At 37.9% G+C, this 17,968-nt stretch overlaps 1 protein-coding gene across 5 annotated transcripts in view; it reads left to right on the plus strand.

Annotated features, from left to right (window-relative positions):
* CDC42SE2 (CDC42 small effector 2) overlaps positions 1-17,968 on the plus strand; it is a 188,871-nt gene that overhangs the window by 86,982 nt on the left and 83,921 nt on the right. For all 5 annotated transcript variants that reach the window (XR_006962815.1, XM_047084308.1, XM_047084315.1 and 2 more), the window contains exon 3: positions 8,637-8,979. Coding sequence is in view for 4 of the 5 variants with exons in the window: in XM_047084308.1 (XP_046940264.1) it covers positions 8,926-8,979 (54 nt within the window). In the remaining variant the exon portion in view is untranslated. The remainder of the gene's footprint in view (positions 1-8,636; positions 8,980-17,968) is intronic.

Raw genomic sequence — 17,968 nt, forward strand, 5'->3', positions numbered from 1 at the left:
AATATATAAAACAATTACAAACATAAGCAACCTTATTGATAAGAATGTGGTAATTGCAGGGGACTTTAACACTCCACTTACAGAAATGGATAGATCATCTAGACACACGGTCAATAAAGAAACAAGGGCCCTGAAGGATATATTGGATCAGATAGACTTGACAGATATATTGAGAACTCTGCATCCCAAAGCAACAGAATATACTTTCTTCTCGAGTGCACATGGAACATTCTCCAAGATAGATTACATACTGGTTCACAAAACAGCCCTTCATAAGTATACAAGAATTGAAATCATACCATGCATACTTTCAGATCACAATGCTATGAAGCTTGAAACCAACCATAGGAAAAAGTCTGGAAAACCTGCAAAAGCATGGAGGTTAAAGAACACCCTACTACAGAATGAGTGGGTCAACCAGGCAATTAGAGAAGAAATTAAAAAATATATGGAAACAAATGAAAATGAAAATACAACAATCCAAACGGTTTGGGATGCAGCGAAGGCAGTCCTGAGAGGAAAATACATTGCAATCCAGGCCTATCTCAAGAAACAAGAAAAATCCCCAATACAAAATCTAACAGTACACCTAAAGGAACTAGAAGCAGAACAGCAAAGACACCCCAAACCCAGCAGAAGAAAAGAAATAATAAAGATCAGAGCAGAAATAATATAGAATCTAAAAAAACTGTAGAGCAGATCAATGAAACCAAGAGCTGGTTTTTTGAAAAAATAAACAAAATTGATAAACCTCTAGTCAGGCTTCTCAAAAAGAAAAGGGAGAGGACCCAAATAGATAAAATCATGAATGAAAATGGAATTATTACAACCAATCCCTCAGAGATACAAGCAATTATCAGGGAATACTATGAAAAATTATATGCCAACAAACTGGACAACCTGGAAGAAATGGACAAATTCCTAAACACCCACACACTTCTAAAACTCAATCAGGAGGAAGTAGAAAGCTTGAACAGATCCATAACCAGCAAAGAAATTGAATCAGTTATCAAAAATCTCCCAACAAATAAGAGTCCAGGACCAGATGGCTTCCCAGGGGAGTTCTACCAGACATTTAAAGCAGAAATAATACCTATCCTTATCAAGCTATTCCAAAAAATAGAAAGGGAAGGAAAACCTCCAGAGTCATTCTATGAAGCCAGTATTACTTTGATCCCTAAACCAGACAGAGACCCAGTAAAAAAAGAGAACTACAGGCCAATCTCCCTGATGAATATGGACGCAAAAATTCTCAATAAGATACTAGCAAATCGAATTCAACAGCATATAAAAAGAATTATTCACCATGATCAAGTGGGATTCATTCCTGGGATGCAGGGCTGGTTCAACTTTCGCAAATCAATCAACGTGATACATCACATTAATATAAGAAAAGATAAGAACCATATGATCCTGTCAATCGATGCAGAAAAGGCATTTGACAAAATTCAGCAACCTTAATAAAAACCCTCGAGAAAGTCGGGATAGAAGGAACATACTTAAAGATCATAAAAGCCATTTATGAAAAGCCCACAGCTAACAGCATCCTCAATGGGGAAAAACAGAGTTTTTTCCCTGAGATCAGGAACACCACAGGGATGTCCACTCTCACCGCTGTTGTTTAACATAGTACTGGAAGTTCTAGCATCAGCAGTCAGACAACAAAAGGAAATCAAACATCAAAATTGGCAAATATGAAGTTAAGCTTTCACTTTTTGCAGATGACATGATATTATACGTGGAAAATCCGATAGACTACACCAGAAGTCTGCTAGAACTGATACATGAATTCAGCAAAGTTGCAGGATACAAAATCAATGTACAGAAATCAGTTGCATTCTTATACACTAATAATGAAGCAACAGAAAGACAGAAACTGATCCCATTCACAATTGCACCAAGAAGCATAAAATACCTAGGGATAAATCTAACCAAAGATGTAAAGGATCTGTATGCTGAAAACTATAGAAAGCTTATGAAGGAAATTGAAGAAGGTATAAAGAAATGGAAAAACATTCTGTGCTCATGGATTGGAAGAATAAATGTTGTCAAAATGTCAATACTACCCAAAGCTATCTACACATTCAATGCAATCCCAATCAAAATTGCACCAGCATTCTTCTCAAAACTAGAACAAGCAATCCTAAAATTCGTATGGAACCACAAAAGGCCCCGAATAGCCAAAGGAATTTTGAAGAAGACCAAAGCAGGAGGCATCACAATCCCAGACTTTAGCCTCTACTACAAACTGTAATCATCAAGACAGCATGGTATTGGCACAAAAACAGACACATAGACCAATGGAATAGAATAGAAACCCCAGAACTAGACCCACAAACATATGGCCAACTCATCTTTGACAAAGCAGGAAAGAACATCCAATGGAAGAAAGACAGTCTGTTTAACAAATGGTGCTGGGAGAACTGGACAGCAACATGCAGAAGATTGAGACTAGACCACTTTCTCACACCATTTACAAAAATAAACTCAAAATGGATAAAGGACCTGAATGTGAGAACAGGAAACCATCAAAACCCCAGAGGAGAAAGCAGGAAAAGACCTCTCTGACCTCAGCCGTAGCAATCTCTTACTCGACATATCCCCAAAGGCAAGGGAATTAAAAGAAAAAAATGAACTACTGGGACCTTATGAAGATAAAAAGCTTCTGCACAGCAAAGGAAACAACCAACAAAACTAAAAGGCAACCAATGGAATGGGAAAAGATATTTGCAAATGACATATCGGACAAAGGGCTAGTATCCAAAATCTATAAAGAGCTCACCAAACTCCACACCCAAAAAACAAATAACCCAGTGAAGAAACGGGCAGAAAACATGAATAGACACTTCTCTAAAGAAGACATCCGGATGGCCAACAGGCACATGAAAAGATGCTCAACGTCGCTCCTCATCAGGGAAATACAAATCAAAACCACATTCAGATATCATCTCACGCCAGTCAGAGTGACCAAAATGAACAAATCAGGAGACTATAGATGCTGGAGAGGATGTGGAGAAACGGGAACCCTCTTGCACTGTTGGTGGGAATGCAAACTGGTGCATCCACTCTGGAAAACAGTGTGGAGGCTCCTCAAAAAATTAAAAATAGACCTACCCTATGACCCAGCAATAGCACTGCTAGGAATTTACCCAAAGGATACAGGAGTACTGATGCATAGGGGCACTTGTACCCCAATGTTTATAGCAGCACTGTCAACAATAGCCAAATTATGGAAAGAGCCTAAATGTCCATCAACTGATGAATGGATAAAGAAATTGTGGTTTGTATACACAATGGAGTACTACGTGGCAATGAGAAAGAACGAAATATGGCCCTTTGTAGCCACGTGGATGGAATTGGAGAGTGTGGTGCTAAGTGAAATAAGCCATACAGAGAAAGACAGATACCATATGTTTTCACTCTTAGGTGGATCCTGAGAAACTTAACAGAAACCCATTGGGGAGGGGAAGGAAGAAAAAAAGTTAGAGTGGTAGGGAGCCAAAGCATAAGAGACTCTTAAAAACTGAGAACAGGGGTGCCTGGGTGGCTCAGTTGGTGAAGCATCCGACTTCAACTCAGGTCACGATCTCGTGGTCCGTGAGTTCGAGCCCCGCGTTGGGCTCTGGGCTCATGGCTCGGAGCCTGGAGCCTGCTTCCGATTCTGTGTCTCCCTCTCTCTCTCTGCCCCTCCCCCATTCATGCTCTGTCTCTCTCTGTCTCAAAAATAAATAAACATTTAAAAAAAATTAAAAAAAAACCAAACAACTGGGAACAAACTGAAGGTTGATGGGGGTGGGAGGGAGGAGAGGGTGGGTGATGGGTATTAAGGAGGGCACCTTTTGGGATGAGCACTGGGTGTTCTATGGAAACCAATTTGACAATAAATTTCATATATTGGAAAAAAATAAAAATTAAAATCTACAAAAAAGAAATTGTTTAGCTAAATATGTTTCTCATTTTCCTGTTTTTTTAGAATGTTTGTTTTTAAGGGGGGGGCACACGAGTAGGGGAGGTGCAGAGACGGGGGATAGAGAATCCGAAGGAAGCTCTACACGGACAGCAGAGAGCCCAATGCAGGGCTCAAACTCATAAAGTGCAAGATCATGACCTGAGCTGAAGTTGGACACTCAACTGACTGAGCCAGCTAGGTGCCCCTCTTGTGTCTTACATCAAGGCTTTATTTTTGTTTCTTTAGAAGTTTATCTAAGAAACAGTTTTACTGTGGGTAGGTTGTTCTTTACATTGTTATAGCAATCGTTTTCATACAAGTATAAAGCAAATGTCTGTAGCATTTAAGTGCAGAAAGTGAGGAGGAGAGGAAGGTGATGGTGGAGAATACTACCACAGTTTTTTATTCATGCCAATCTCTTTAAAAATCAAGAGACCAGCTTTTAATTCAAGGAAGCTCTGCTCAGTTGATAAATTGCCAGATAATTCACTGCAAGCTTTACTAAAATTTTGTATCTTGCGAATCTCTGTGTTTGTGAAATAGTCTCTGGTCTGTAGACCAGTCTGATCCCTTACATGTCCAGCATATGCTGAGCTGTGTTTCAAGCCAAGTGTAGATTTTGATGTTGTTGCAACATCATGTTGCATGTTTTAAGCAACTGGCAATTCAAGAAATGAAAGTAACTATTATATATATATTATTAGTGACATTTTTTTGTGATAAATTTAGTACTTCTCTCAAGATGGGTATGTATAAATATTTTAAGTCTATACACTTCCGAAAAATAATTCTAAAGAGGAAGTTTAAGAAAAGCAAGAAGATGGAAAATGTATTGGCATGACATTCCAAGGCATGTTTGAACCATTTTTAGAGTTATGTATTTACTTAACAAATACACATCTGTGGAGTTGCAAATAACCTTTTGGTCTGAAAGTATGTTTCTCCAGATGTATTATCTAGGTGGAAATAACTTCAGCTGTTTATGCTTTTCAAAAACAAAGCACAGATTAGTGTACTTCAAAAAAAATAATTCTTCAACTAAACATGAAGGAAGTCTTGTGAATGTCATTTTCAAAGTACTACCTGAGAGTGGGAAATTGTATATTTTAAAATTCACAAATTAATGAATAGCTGTGCTTTAAATGGGAAGGAATTTTGAATTTGGTAAAATGTGGCATAATGAAATATTATGGATTGTAAATTAGGAAGCCGTTTATTATTTTGAAGTATTAAACAGAAAGCACACTTGGTTAAAAGGAGAAAAAACCACAACACCTCCCAATCCAAAATTAATATTTAAAGGTGGTTTCTGAAAAACATAATTTCCAGATAAGGAAACTTACCTGACTTTATATGTAGATAAGAAAATTAAATTAAACAGTAGTTTTAAACATCAGATTTCAGGAGCTAGAGTGTATAATGCTAAGTGAAATAAGTCAGATAAAGACAAATGCCATATGATTTCACTTATATGTGGAATTTAAGAAACCAAACAGATGAACTTGGGGAAGGGAAGAAAAAATAAAATAAGGTAAAAAGAGAGAGGGCGGAAAACTATAAGAGACTTTACTATAAAGAACAGAGTGAGGGTTCCTGGAGGGGAGGTGGCAGGGGGTGGGTGGATGGGGGAATGGCCTAAATGGATGATGGGCATTAAGGATGGTGCCTGTTGGGATGAACACTGAGTGTTGTATGTAAGTGATGAACCACTAAGTTCTCCTTCTGAAACCAATATTATATGTCAACTAATTTGAATTTAAATAAAAACTTGGAACAAAAAAAAATTAACCTCATATTTCAATAGATTTGGAGTTTTACCATGTCTGTTTGTGTTGCAGCAATGATGAGCATAAAGAATTTTCAGTTTTAAACAGAGATGTATGGAACTGGTTAAAAGATACTTCATTTCACAAAGACTTTTTTATCTTTAAAATTTTTTTAAATTTCTAATTGAAGTATAGTTGACATAGTTTCTGGCTTACAGCATAGAGATTGGACAGTTACATACATAATGAAATTCTTGTCACAAGTATGGTTTCCATGTGTTATCACACAAAGTTACTACTTTATTATTGACTGTATTCCCTCTGCCATGCTTGTTTCATCTCAATGATTTATTTTACAGTGACTTCTTGTCTTTGATTCAGGGTGGAATTAAACTTCTTAAATGCAACACTGAAATAATGTTCATGTTATTGTGAATTTAACTGTTTCCTGTTATATTCTTCCTAAGAAGGAAGTAAGTGAAACATACTGTTCTTCTGAGCCTTTAAACCTTCATATTATTTACCTACTTCAGTGGACAGAATCAATTGTAACACTGCCACTTCTTTGTTTTGGAAGTTTGAGTGAGATGAGGAATGTTCATCCTTGCTTGAAAATAAATCTTCCCTGTTCTGAATTGTTAACTATGGCAAGAATGTAAATTTTCTTCCTTCTCATCTTTCTCTTTAAATGTAGGCTTAAATCTTAACATGTCATTTTTCTGTGGTATGTTAGGAGACTTGTTTTCTGGACTTTGTAGAAGCAGAGTACCACATTTGTGACATAAACATAAGACGCATTTATCTTTACTGAAGATCTTCATGTGTACGAATATAAAAATTACTATCATTCCTGTTATACGAGTCCTGGTTTTGGAGACAGTGAAAAGGAGGAACGTTATTTCACTTAATATTCAGGGCCTGTGATGGTTTATGATTTATAGTTTGCATAGCTTATAAATTTATGATAACTTTTTCAAAAATTTATAAACATACGATACCTGTTTGACTGCTTGGGACAAAGATGTTAACAGATCTTTGAGGAATATTGTTAATGCACCTTTGGTCTTTGATCTTTTCATTTCCAGGATGGCTTTTTTCTTCATTGTATCTGAGCCAAAGTCAGATGCTTTAATCAAGCTGAGCCACCCAGGCACCCCTAAAACTTCGTATCCCGTCTTTCTGGAAATTTTTCCTAACATTTGTTGCCTTTGCTTCTCACCTTTCACTCACTTCTTAACCCACTCTAATCTGATTTCTGCCCATACTACTTTACTGAAACAGATGTAACCAGGGCCATGTAACTGCTGCCCTTTCTTCTTCTTCATCGTTGTCTTCTTTTTTAAAAATGTTTATTTATTTGAGAGAGAGAGAGAGCATGCGTGCATATGTACACTCAAGAGAGAGCAGGGGAGGGGCAGGGAGAGAGGAAGAGAGAATCCCAAGCAGACTCCTCGCTGCCCATATTCTGATGGACTCTTTTCTCTCTTTGCTCTCTCCATGTCAGTTAGTTACGTTATCTCCTTCCTCTTTGAAGCAGGATCACCAAAGTAGCTGGTTTTCTTCCTCTCTCTCTCTCTCTCTCTCTCTCTCTCTGATAGCACTCAGATATTCTTGGTAGACTTTTCTTTCTCTACCCATCAGTTAAATGCTCCTGACTTGCTTACTTAGTAACTCACTTACCTAACTAACTTAATAATGCTTACTTACTTAGAGTTCTCTATTAGATTCTCTTTGCTTTTCATGATACTGCTTTCTTTATTATTATATGCTACTTTAGAATTTCAGATTCATTGCTTCATTTATCATCTCTTGATAATTCAAGGAATTTTCTTTGGTTTCAAAGCTGTATATCCAGTGGTCTACTGGACATCTTCACATGATAATTGTACTAGACTGCAGGTGATATAAATCCACTTCAGTGTAGCTTCAGGCTGCAGAGAGAGAAACACTGCCTCACAAAAACAGAGCTCAGGCCCATAGGTCACACTAGTCTTAGGGATGACAGGAAGCAGAGATTCATGTCATCTAAATTTTCTCCTCTCTCTTGTCTGCTTGTCAGCATTATTATCTCAGAATGGTCATCTACATGAAGTTTGGAATTTAGTTGGCTAAAGCCTTAAAATCAACATCTTGGCAGTCAAGAAGAAAAGATAGGTTCACTCTTAACCCAAGTCCACAAAGAATATTGGCAGACATGTATTCTGATCGACTCAGCTTGGTTGACTACCAGTGGGATATAAACTATTTTTACTGACACTGATTGTGGTGATGGTGGTGGCAGGGATCTAATGTCTTAATTCACAAAATGAGTAAGAAGAATTGATTGCTGTACCAGTTATTTCTGGGTTGTTTTTGAAATCAGTGTTCAAGTGAAGAAACATGAAAATGATCAGTATTTCTGCCTGGAATTTGAGACTTTTATATGGCAGTCATAGTGTTGTAGTTAGTGATTAGATAAATTTATTAGAATAATTAATACTTATAGTTATAAAATAGGGTGCCTAATGAAAGCAAGGGTTTCTGTTTTATTTCACTGCTATATTCTTAATACCTAACACTCAAAAAAAGTGTTCACAAATTTTTGTGGTGTGCCTGGGTGCCCCACTTGGTTAAGCGTCCTACTTTTGATTTCAGCTTAGGTCATGATCTTGCAGTTTGTGAGATCCAACCCCACTGGGACTCTGCACTGATAGCGTGGGGGCTGCTTGGGATTCTCTCCCTTCCTCTCTTTGCTCCTACCCTGCTCACGTGCTCAAAGTAAAAAAATAAACATTAAAAATTTTTTGTCAAATATCAGATTATTAAAATCTTGATTTTTTTCAATGCTTATGTTGTAGGGAAATATTTTTATCACAGATTGAGAAAATAAAAGCATCTAACGATCAGTAAAATAACTTGTTTTCTTTTTTTTTTTTCTTTAGATTACCTGTTAGAGGCCTTGAGTCAAGACAAGAACTTTTGTACCTTCCTGGTGGTTCAGAAACAAGTTTCTGTAGAGCCAGAAGCAAAGAAAGAAAGACAGTTTGACTTTCTTCATTGAATTATCTGTATAAGATACTTGACTTCCAGGAGCAAAAACACAGAGAAGTAATAAAATTATTTTTTTGGCATCTTTGGACATTCAGCATCTCAAGGAGCGTGCTTTGTGAAGCTTCCTGAGCTAAGATTCAAGAACTTCATTGGTGCTCATTTATACTGTGGACTATAAGCATGAGTGAATTCTGGTTATGTTTCAACTGCTGTATTGCAGAACAGCCTCAGCCTGTAAGTATGATGTAATATGTGTACAGATTGGGTGGGGTGCTTATTAAACATACCACTGGTTCTTAAGCTGAGAATCAGGACTGTAGCAGTAATTGGAGGGCAGATCTCAGGAGTGTCAGAAAGTAGTTTAGGGGAACTCTGAACATCTGGTTAGGAAAAAAAGAAAAAAAAAACACCTGTTTTTTGGGTAAATACTATGTGTCAAGAACTGTGCTAGATCATTGTACATGAGTGAGGATGTTGTCCTCCTCTACCGAGTACATGGCTTCTAGAGGAACAGTGAGAGGTGGAGACTCCAATTTGAGGTAAAACAGTAGAGTTGGCCTTGGAAGTTAGCAGGTGGAGGGTGTGGCAGCCAGACTGCGTTTACATCCTTCTTGACCTACTACCTCTTTTTCCTCACAGTACCTCTGAGGAAGATACCATTATCCTTATTGTTCAGTTGAAATATATTCAGTTTTTCGCTCAAAGTCTTATAGATAGTAAGTGGTCTTAGCTGACTTTTTTTGGTACATGCCCCACTTTTGTGCCTTCTAACCTGTACACTCATATTGTTAACCCTTCCTAAATCTTGCCCTCCAAAGTCTCATTTTCTTTTCATCTTTTAAGATGTGTACATCAAATAACCTCTATAAAATCTCCACCAGCTTTTTCCTGACTTAGCCATTACCTCATCTTTATTCCTACTAGCTCCTTAGTTCATTTTTCTGTTATGACATGGAGCTTCTGCATGGTAAATAACCCTTGTACAGTCTCGCTACCACACTTTTAATTCTTTAGGGACCCTGACTATATTTACTTTGTATTTTCAGGATCAGATCTATTACCTTGGAGAATGTAGCTATAGATGCCAGCTGGTTAGCCGGGTGGGGTGGCTGGCTGGCCGAATAAGTGAGTTTGTATTGTTTGGTTTACACTTATAAGACCATAAAAGGAAGAATGAGGTGTAATCTTAAAGTCTTCTCAGATATTTTCTGAGCCTTTTCCAGGGCATGTGCAGTCACTTTTAAATTTTTTCTTGGGTATACATGCAGTGATTTTTGAATGTCTTAGTCTTTTATGTCTGGTTCCACAAGGGGGAAAAAATGAAAAAATGAAGGGATTTGGGGGGAGAGGAGAAAGGATGCCAGCTTTTAAATCCCCTACAAGTGGCTGAACCAGAAGGAGAGGTACAAGGGCTGCCCACCTCTTTGCTCTTTTGTGATGAGAAGCACAGGTAATTAGAGGACAGATTGATTTTTGCCCACCCTGGCTCTGCAAGATGTGGTAAGCTGCTCTGCACAGCTAGGAGTGGGGGGATGGGTAGCTGCTACTCTAGTAAGAACTGAGATTGAGGGGAAATTAACTGTAGTTTATCTTCCAAGTCTTCCCTGGAGGTTGCAAGCCTTGAACAGACTCCAGAGTTCTAAAATAGTTCTGTCAAGACGGATTTTGCCAATGCATTTGTTGTGTTTGGATGCAGATTCCTTGTGCCATTTACTCTGCCATTTCCCCTTTTACAACTTTTATAATTTTGTTTTTTACATTTGACTCTTTGATCCATGAAGTATGGAAGATTCTTTTGTGTGGTGTGAGGTAGGGGTCTGTTCTTTCATGCTAATCAGCTATCTAAAGACAGTTGGTTTATTTTTAAAATTTTTCTAATGTATATTTATTTTTGAGATAGAGACCAGAGTGCAAGCAGGGGAGGGGCAGAGAGAGAGGGAGACACAGAATCTGAAGCAGGCTCTAGGCTCTGAGCTGTCAGCACAGAGTCGGATGCGGGGCTCGAATTCACAAACCGCGAGATCATGACCTGAAGTCGGATGCTTAACCGACTGACACACCCAGTAGCCTCTACAGACAGTTTATTAAATAATCTTTGTATTAGTGATTTGGAATGTCACTTTTACTATATACTATGTTTTTTCATATATTTCAGGGTCCATTCCTGAAGTCTCTTTTTTCTTTTGGTTTTATTCATAATGGTTACATCTGTGTCACTCCCATACTGCTTTAATTGCTGTAGTTACTAAGTAAATTTTTGCTGTATCATAGAGGATATCTATTCCATAGATACTGTTTTTCAACTATGTTGGTAATATTTTGTTAGGTAGCTGGTTTTTATATGGTTCCTTATTAGGTTTTTCTTTATATAAAATATTTCATAACATATCTTTTAATTAAAATTTTTTTTCAAATGTTTATTTTTGAGAGAGAGTGTGTGTGTGTGTGTGGGTGGCAGAGAATGAGAGGGAGACACAGAATCTGAAACAGGCTCCAGGCTCTGAGCTGTCAGCACAGAGCCTGATGTGGGCCTCGAACTCACTAACTGTGAGATCATGAACTGAGTTGAAGTTAGAAGCTTAACTGACTGAGCCACCCAGGCACCCCTTTTAAAATTTTTTTTTAATGTTTATTTATTTTTGAGAAACAGTGGGAGACAGAGCGTGGGTGGGGGAGGAGCAGACACACACACACACACACACACACACACACACACACACACACAGAATCCGAAGCAGGCTCCAGGCTCTGAGCTGTCAGCGCGTAGCCTAAAGTGGGGCTTGAACTCACAGATTGTGAGATCATGACCTGAGCCGAAGTCATACGTTCAACTCCCTGAACCACCCACACTCCCCTATAATGCATATTTCTAATCCAACAGGTGTTTACTTTAGGATTGCATTATATATAGGGTGTAATTGGGTGAGAATTGATGTCTTCAAAATTCTGGACAATCCCTTTGAGAAACATACCACATGTTTTCATTTACATAAACCTTTTAATATTCTTTTAGAAAAGCTTTAAAACTTCATCATTCATCATCAGTTCATCATTTTGCACGTTTCTTGTTAGATTTGTTCTAAATATTTTAGGGTCTTTTAATACTGTTGTGAATCGAACTGTTTTTCTATTACATTTTCTAATAGAATTTTACTAGTATATAGGAAATAAAAAATTTTTATCCACTAATCTTTTAACCAGACAACTTATTGAACACTTTATATTTTCAAAATATCTTTTATGGTAACAATGTTTTTTTTTTAGTCTTTTTCTAGTAAGTAAATATTTTGTCCTGTTGCTGTCTTACTGCATTAACTAAGACCTCCAGTATAACGTTGAATAGTGCCAGCGATGTGTGAACATCATTGCTTTTCCTGACTTTAATGGGAAAGGTTCTAATTTAAACATAATATGAATATATATTTTAGTGAATGTGTGTTAACCTGTACATTTAAGTTATTGTGTGTAACTTGTTATAAATGATACTATCAAGGATTACATTTTCACCAGTTTTAAAAATTATGGAATTTTTGAATTGTGGGTATATTGTTTTATGCCTTGTAATATTTTGTTGAGAGTCAGATATAGTAGCGAATAAAGGAACTGAAGTGAACAGGCCAACTTATGTTTATCTGTCTCGGTGTTAGGCCATGTTTACTGTAGTTGTTGGTGTCAGAAGATAAAATTTCCTCTGGTATATTGGTTTTTGTGCCATATTTTCTTTGCATTTGCTTGGAGACTTCTTAAATAAGATCTGAGATGTCTACTTCTTTCAGTTGTATTCTCCTGTTATATAGAAGCCTTATTGATGTGTTGGTAAGGTGTGGGGTACAATAGTTTGTCATGATTGTAGCCTTTGTTAAGAACAAAACGCCGTGTCTGACTTAAAAATACCTACTTTTCTCTCTCTTTGTTGAAGCACAAGGAGATGTTTCTTTGATCTTCAATTAAGTATATAGTAGAGTTCCTGGAGGTGAAACTAAGACTGGGCCCCCTGAAGTACTTAACTCTCAAACTCGTGTACATTCCTCTTCCAGTAATTCATCACTTAGAGTTTAGGCCTTCCTACACTGGTCCTGGGTACCCAGAAGTTCCTCATCATGGGTTTCTGCTCCAGTAAGTTGTGACTTTCTGTGTTTGTCTATCTGGTTTTGGGGGCAGCAGTTCTGTGATCTCAGTTTGATGATGATCTCAGTAAGAAGAGTTATTTGTTTTCAGTTTGTTCAACTCTTTCCTTGAGTGTGGAAGGGAGTGAATCTTGCCACGCTCTTTACATGCCAGCCTGGAAACCAGAAGTCAGTATTGCTATAATTTTTAACATTGACTTTTTCATTGTCATTATTCATAATGTAAATAGTAAAGTGAGTCCTGTTCCAGTATGTGATGTGGGTATAAGCACTAATAGCTAAAATAGAAAAATATAGGTTAGGAGAGTAGACCACAGGAGCATAAAGCCTTGGAATTGAAAGTATGAAACTCTAGAAATACATTTTCTGTTACAGAGGATTTACATACACCTTGAGTTTTTTGCACACATACAACACGTCAGTATTCTGTTATTGTTTAATAATATATATTTGCATGAGATATTCCATCATAAGAATTCCATGGGCATTTGAGTTCTTATTTTTGGCTTGCCAAGAAAAAGAACACAAAACTTAACAAGGCCATGTGGCTGTTACAGTGCAAGAATACCTTGCTTATTGGCCTCAGAAAAACATTTAAAGGATGCACTAATAGTTTTATGTATTTACAGTCTTCAAAAACATATCCTTGAAGTTCTATGAGACGTATCAAGAGTGCCTTGTTTGAAAGCTGCTTGGTCATCTCTGAAGTTTTCTAAAGTATTTACTGAAATTAAGTGCTGCATGCCAACTCTCCCACTCGTTCTTTGCCACCGCCTGCTCTTGCACATTCCACGTATGAAAAAGAAACAACCCAATATGGGAAGAAAACAGATGCATTTTTCTGTGTAGTGGCACAAGATCATACTTTTTCTTCCCACTCATTCACTTCACAGTGCAGTACAGAGAATAAAGGAGTCTCAAATTTTTTGAGCCATGGCAATCCTAACTTTTCAAGTTGACTAAATTTATTAATGTTGTAGCTACTATTATTAGATATAGCTACAGTAATAAACTTGGATGGTTGCTGCTTTGTAACTTAATTTTCTTTAAAAAAAATGAAAAGATCTGTCAGATCTTTTTAGGGCTCTAGTGATTCTTTACTTAGTATTGTGCATTAGAGTACTGGAGGGCTTCTTTTTTCCTCCAGCTTTATTTAAGTATAATTGGTATACAAAAAACTGCACATAATAATGTATACAGTCTGGTGAATTTGGACATATGCATACACTTGTGTTACCATCACCACAATCAAGGTAATAAACTTCTAAGGTATCCTCAAAATAGTGAATATTAATTACAACCCTCCCCCACTTTTCCATTTATATTACATGCCTTCCACTTATAATATTTCATCACATATTTTGTTAATGCTATTTGTCACTGAAATGTGTTACTTTAATTAGGCCTATACACACAGTTAATGTATGCTACTGCATATACTATCACACCAGTTATTTCTGCAGTAAACTAGGTAGTGATGGCAGGCATTGTTTCTGCTGTCTTAGCTTTCACTCTAGTAAAGGAGAAACCTAGTGAATAAATAAGTGTTTGTGATGTCAGCTGGGGAGAACTGCTGTGTGGAAAAGGAAATCAGGGAGCAGAGATAGAGGAGAAATAGGGGTGTTAAGAGTATACAGGAAAGGCCCGTCTGGTGAAGTGATATTTAAGCAAAGATGGAGGGGAATAAAACACATGATCCTTAGGTTGGAGCATGCAGTCAGAGGGACTGAGAGTGCATGGCTCTGCAAGTGCAGAGTTTGTGTGTGTGACAGGAACATCAGAGAAGGCAGAGTGGCTGTGAGCCCAGGGAACAGTGCTGGGAGATGAGGTCGGGGAGGTTGCTGAGGGCCTGCTCCTATATGGCCTTTCAGGCCATGAAAAGACTTCATGGTTTCTGTTCTTTATGAAATGGGAAATCATTGAATGGTTTTGAACAAAACAAGTGGAAAAGAACATGGTCTTTTTGTAATGTTTTGAATGTTACTTTCTGTAAGCCCAGACTCAGAGTTAGCCGTGACTGACCATACTGTTAAGCTCTGGACTGGTGAGTAGTTGCCTTCTCTGTGCACACTCACCCAGAGGTTCCTCATCAGCCTGTAGTGTGTCGAACAATGAGGCTGTTAGAAAAGCCCTCAGTGGCTCTTCTTCCTGTCATTTTTGTTGTTGTTCTCATGTAGTTTTAATGTATAATTGAGTGTGTGTGTGTGTGTGTGTGTATGTGTGTGTGTGTGTGTGTGTGTGTGTGTGGTGGTGGTGATGGTGGTGGTGGAGGTGTTGCTGGACTGACCACAACAAAACAAAGATTATCGTGCTCCATGTTTTCAAGGGTTTCAAGTTTCTTCAAAGGAAATAGTTGAGGTATTGGAAGGGGTGGCTTGGGTCACTAGACAGTTCGGAATTATTAAGAAGACCATAGATATCCTCACAAGCATCAAAGCCATTACTGCAGCCTCCTAAAATGAAGTAACAATTCTGTGAAAAGCCAGTAGAGGAAACTCCAGCTGAGGGCATTCTGTGATTTCGGGGGATTTGTATAGTTAGAAGAGTACTTACTCAAGTGCACTGCATCCCTGTAGGTACTATATTATAATGACTCCAGATGGCCGGTTCATTTAGAACTTCCATTTTCAAGAATAATATTCCATATACCATATGTGAAATGTGAATATGGTAAAAATATCTTTATTCCTTCTGAAAACAAAAAAGTATGTGCTCTTGATTTGCTTAATTTCACAAAAAAATCCTATCATGTAACCACAAGCATCTCAAAGCATTTAATAGATGAATTTGCTTAATAAAAATAAAAAATTACCCTTATCAGTTGAGAAATGAAAAATGTCATTAGTTTTTAGAAAGGTAGTGCACAAGACTGATTGAAATGTTGCAGGTGTATACTAAACCTAGAAATTCCTAAGACTGTTTTATGCCCCACAACTTCCAGACCTGCCTCAGGAGTAGCTGCCATATTTCCTCATAGTCACCTACTTTGGAGTGTGGGGGTTTGTGTGCCCTGTGCACTTCAGATCCCAAGGAGAAGGTTGAATTTGTGTGTACACGCTTAAAGACAAATTAGAGAGGCTCTTGGCACCAGAGTGCAGTGGAAGGTTTTTGCCCTTGACCAGTCAGCAAGCCCTGTAAGTTAGTGTCCCTTGCGTTTCACGTGAGGTCAAGTTGGGGATGAGCAGAAGTAGTAGAAAGCCATTTATTTTCAGAAATTACAGTGCTTTTATAAGTTTGTAAATGTTAAAAATGGTTTCTTTAATGCTTTTCTTAAATTGATCTTTGTTCAGTTTAGATTGTGGTTTTTTACTCTCTTCCTCAACGTCAACCAGCTATTTCTTTTTTTTTTTTTTTTTTTATATATGAAGTTTATTGACAAATTGGTTTCCATACAACACCCAGTGCTCATCCCAAAAGGTGCCCTCCTCAATACCCATCACCCACCCGCCCCTCCCTCCCACCCCCCATCAGCCCTCAGTTTGTTCTCAGTTTTTAACAGTCTCTTATGCTTTGGCTCTCTCCCACTCTAACGTCTTTTTTTTTTTTTTTTTTTTTTTCTCCTTCCCCTCCCCCATGGGTTCCTGTTAAGTTTCTCAGGATCCACATAAGAGTGAAACCATATGGTATCTGTCTTTCTCTGTATGACTTATTTCACTTAGCATCACACTCTCCAGTTCCATCCACGTTGCTACAAAAGGCCATATTTCATTTTTTCTCATTGCCACGTAGTATTCCATTGTGTATATAAACCACAATTTCTTTATCCATTCATCAGTTGATGGACATTTAGGCTCTTTCCATAATTTGGCTATTGTTGACAGTGCTGCTATAAACATTGGGGTACAAGTGCCCCTATGCATCAGTAGTCCTGTATCCCTTGGATAAATTCCTAGCAGTGCTATTGCTGGGTCATAGGGTAGGTCTATTTTTAATTTTTAATTTTCTGAGGAACCTCCACACTGCTTTCCAGAGCGGCTGCACCAATTTGCATTCCCACCAACAGTGCAAGAGGGTTCCCGTTTCTCCACATCCTCTCCAGCATCTATAGTCTCCTGATTTGTTCATTTTGGCCACTCTGACTGGCGTGAGGTGATACCTGAGTGTGGTTTTGATTTGTATTTCCCTGATAAGGAGCGACGCTGAACATCTTTTCATGTGCCTGTTGGCCATCTGGATGTCTTCTTTAGAGAAGTGTCTATTCATGTTTTCTGCCCATTTCTTCACTGGGTTATTTGTTTTTCGGGTGTGGAGTTTGGTGAGCTCTTTATAGATTTTAGATACTAGCCCTTTGTCCGATATGTCATTTGCAAATATCTTTTCCCATTCCGTTGGTTGCCTTTTAGTTTTGTTGGTTGTTTCCTTTGCTGTGCAGAAGCTTTTTATCTTCATAAGGTCCCAGTAATTCACTTTTGCTTTTAATTCCCTTGCCTTTGGGGATGTGTCAAGTAAGAGATTGCTACGGCTGAGGTCAGAGAGGTCTTTTCCTGCTTTCTCCTCTAAGGTTCTGATGGTTTCCTGTCTCACATTTAGGTCCTTTATCCATTTTGAGTTTATTTTTGTAAATGGTGTGAGAAAGTGGTCTAGTTTCAACCTTCTGCATGTTGCTGTCCAGTTCTCCCAGCACCATTTGTTAAAGAGGCTGTCTTTTTTCCATTGGATGTTCTTTCCTGCTTTGTCAAAGATGAGTTGGCCATACGTTTGTGGGTCTAGTTCTGGGGTTTCTATTCTATTCCATTGGTCTGTGTGTCTGTTTTTGTGCCAATACCATGCTGTCTTGATGATGACAGCTTTGTAGTAGAGGCTAAAGTCTGGGATTGTGATGCCTCCTGCTTTGGTCTTCTTCTTCAAAATTCCTTTGGCTATTCGGGGCCTTTTGTGGTTCCATATGAATTTTAGGATTGCTTGTTCTAGTTTTGAGAAGAATGCTGGTGCAATTTTGATTGGGATTGCATTGAATGTGTAGATAGCTTTGGGTAGTATTGACATTTTGACAATATTTATTTTTCCAATCCATGAGCAGGGAATGTCTTTCCATTTCTTTAAATCTTCTTCAATTACCTTCATAAGCTTTCTATAGTTTTCAGCATACAGATCCT

The sequence above is a fragment of the Lynx rufus genome, unplaced genomic scaffold (assembly GCF_022079265.1).
Source record: "Lynx rufus isolate CCGP_SWC_20201006 ecotype Redwood Valley unplaced genomic scaffold, mLynRuf1.p SCAF_1, whole genome shotgun sequence".
Classification (NCBI taxonomy): domain Eukaryota; kingdom Metazoa; phylum Chordata; class Mammalia; order Carnivora; family Felidae; genus Lynx; species Lynx rufus.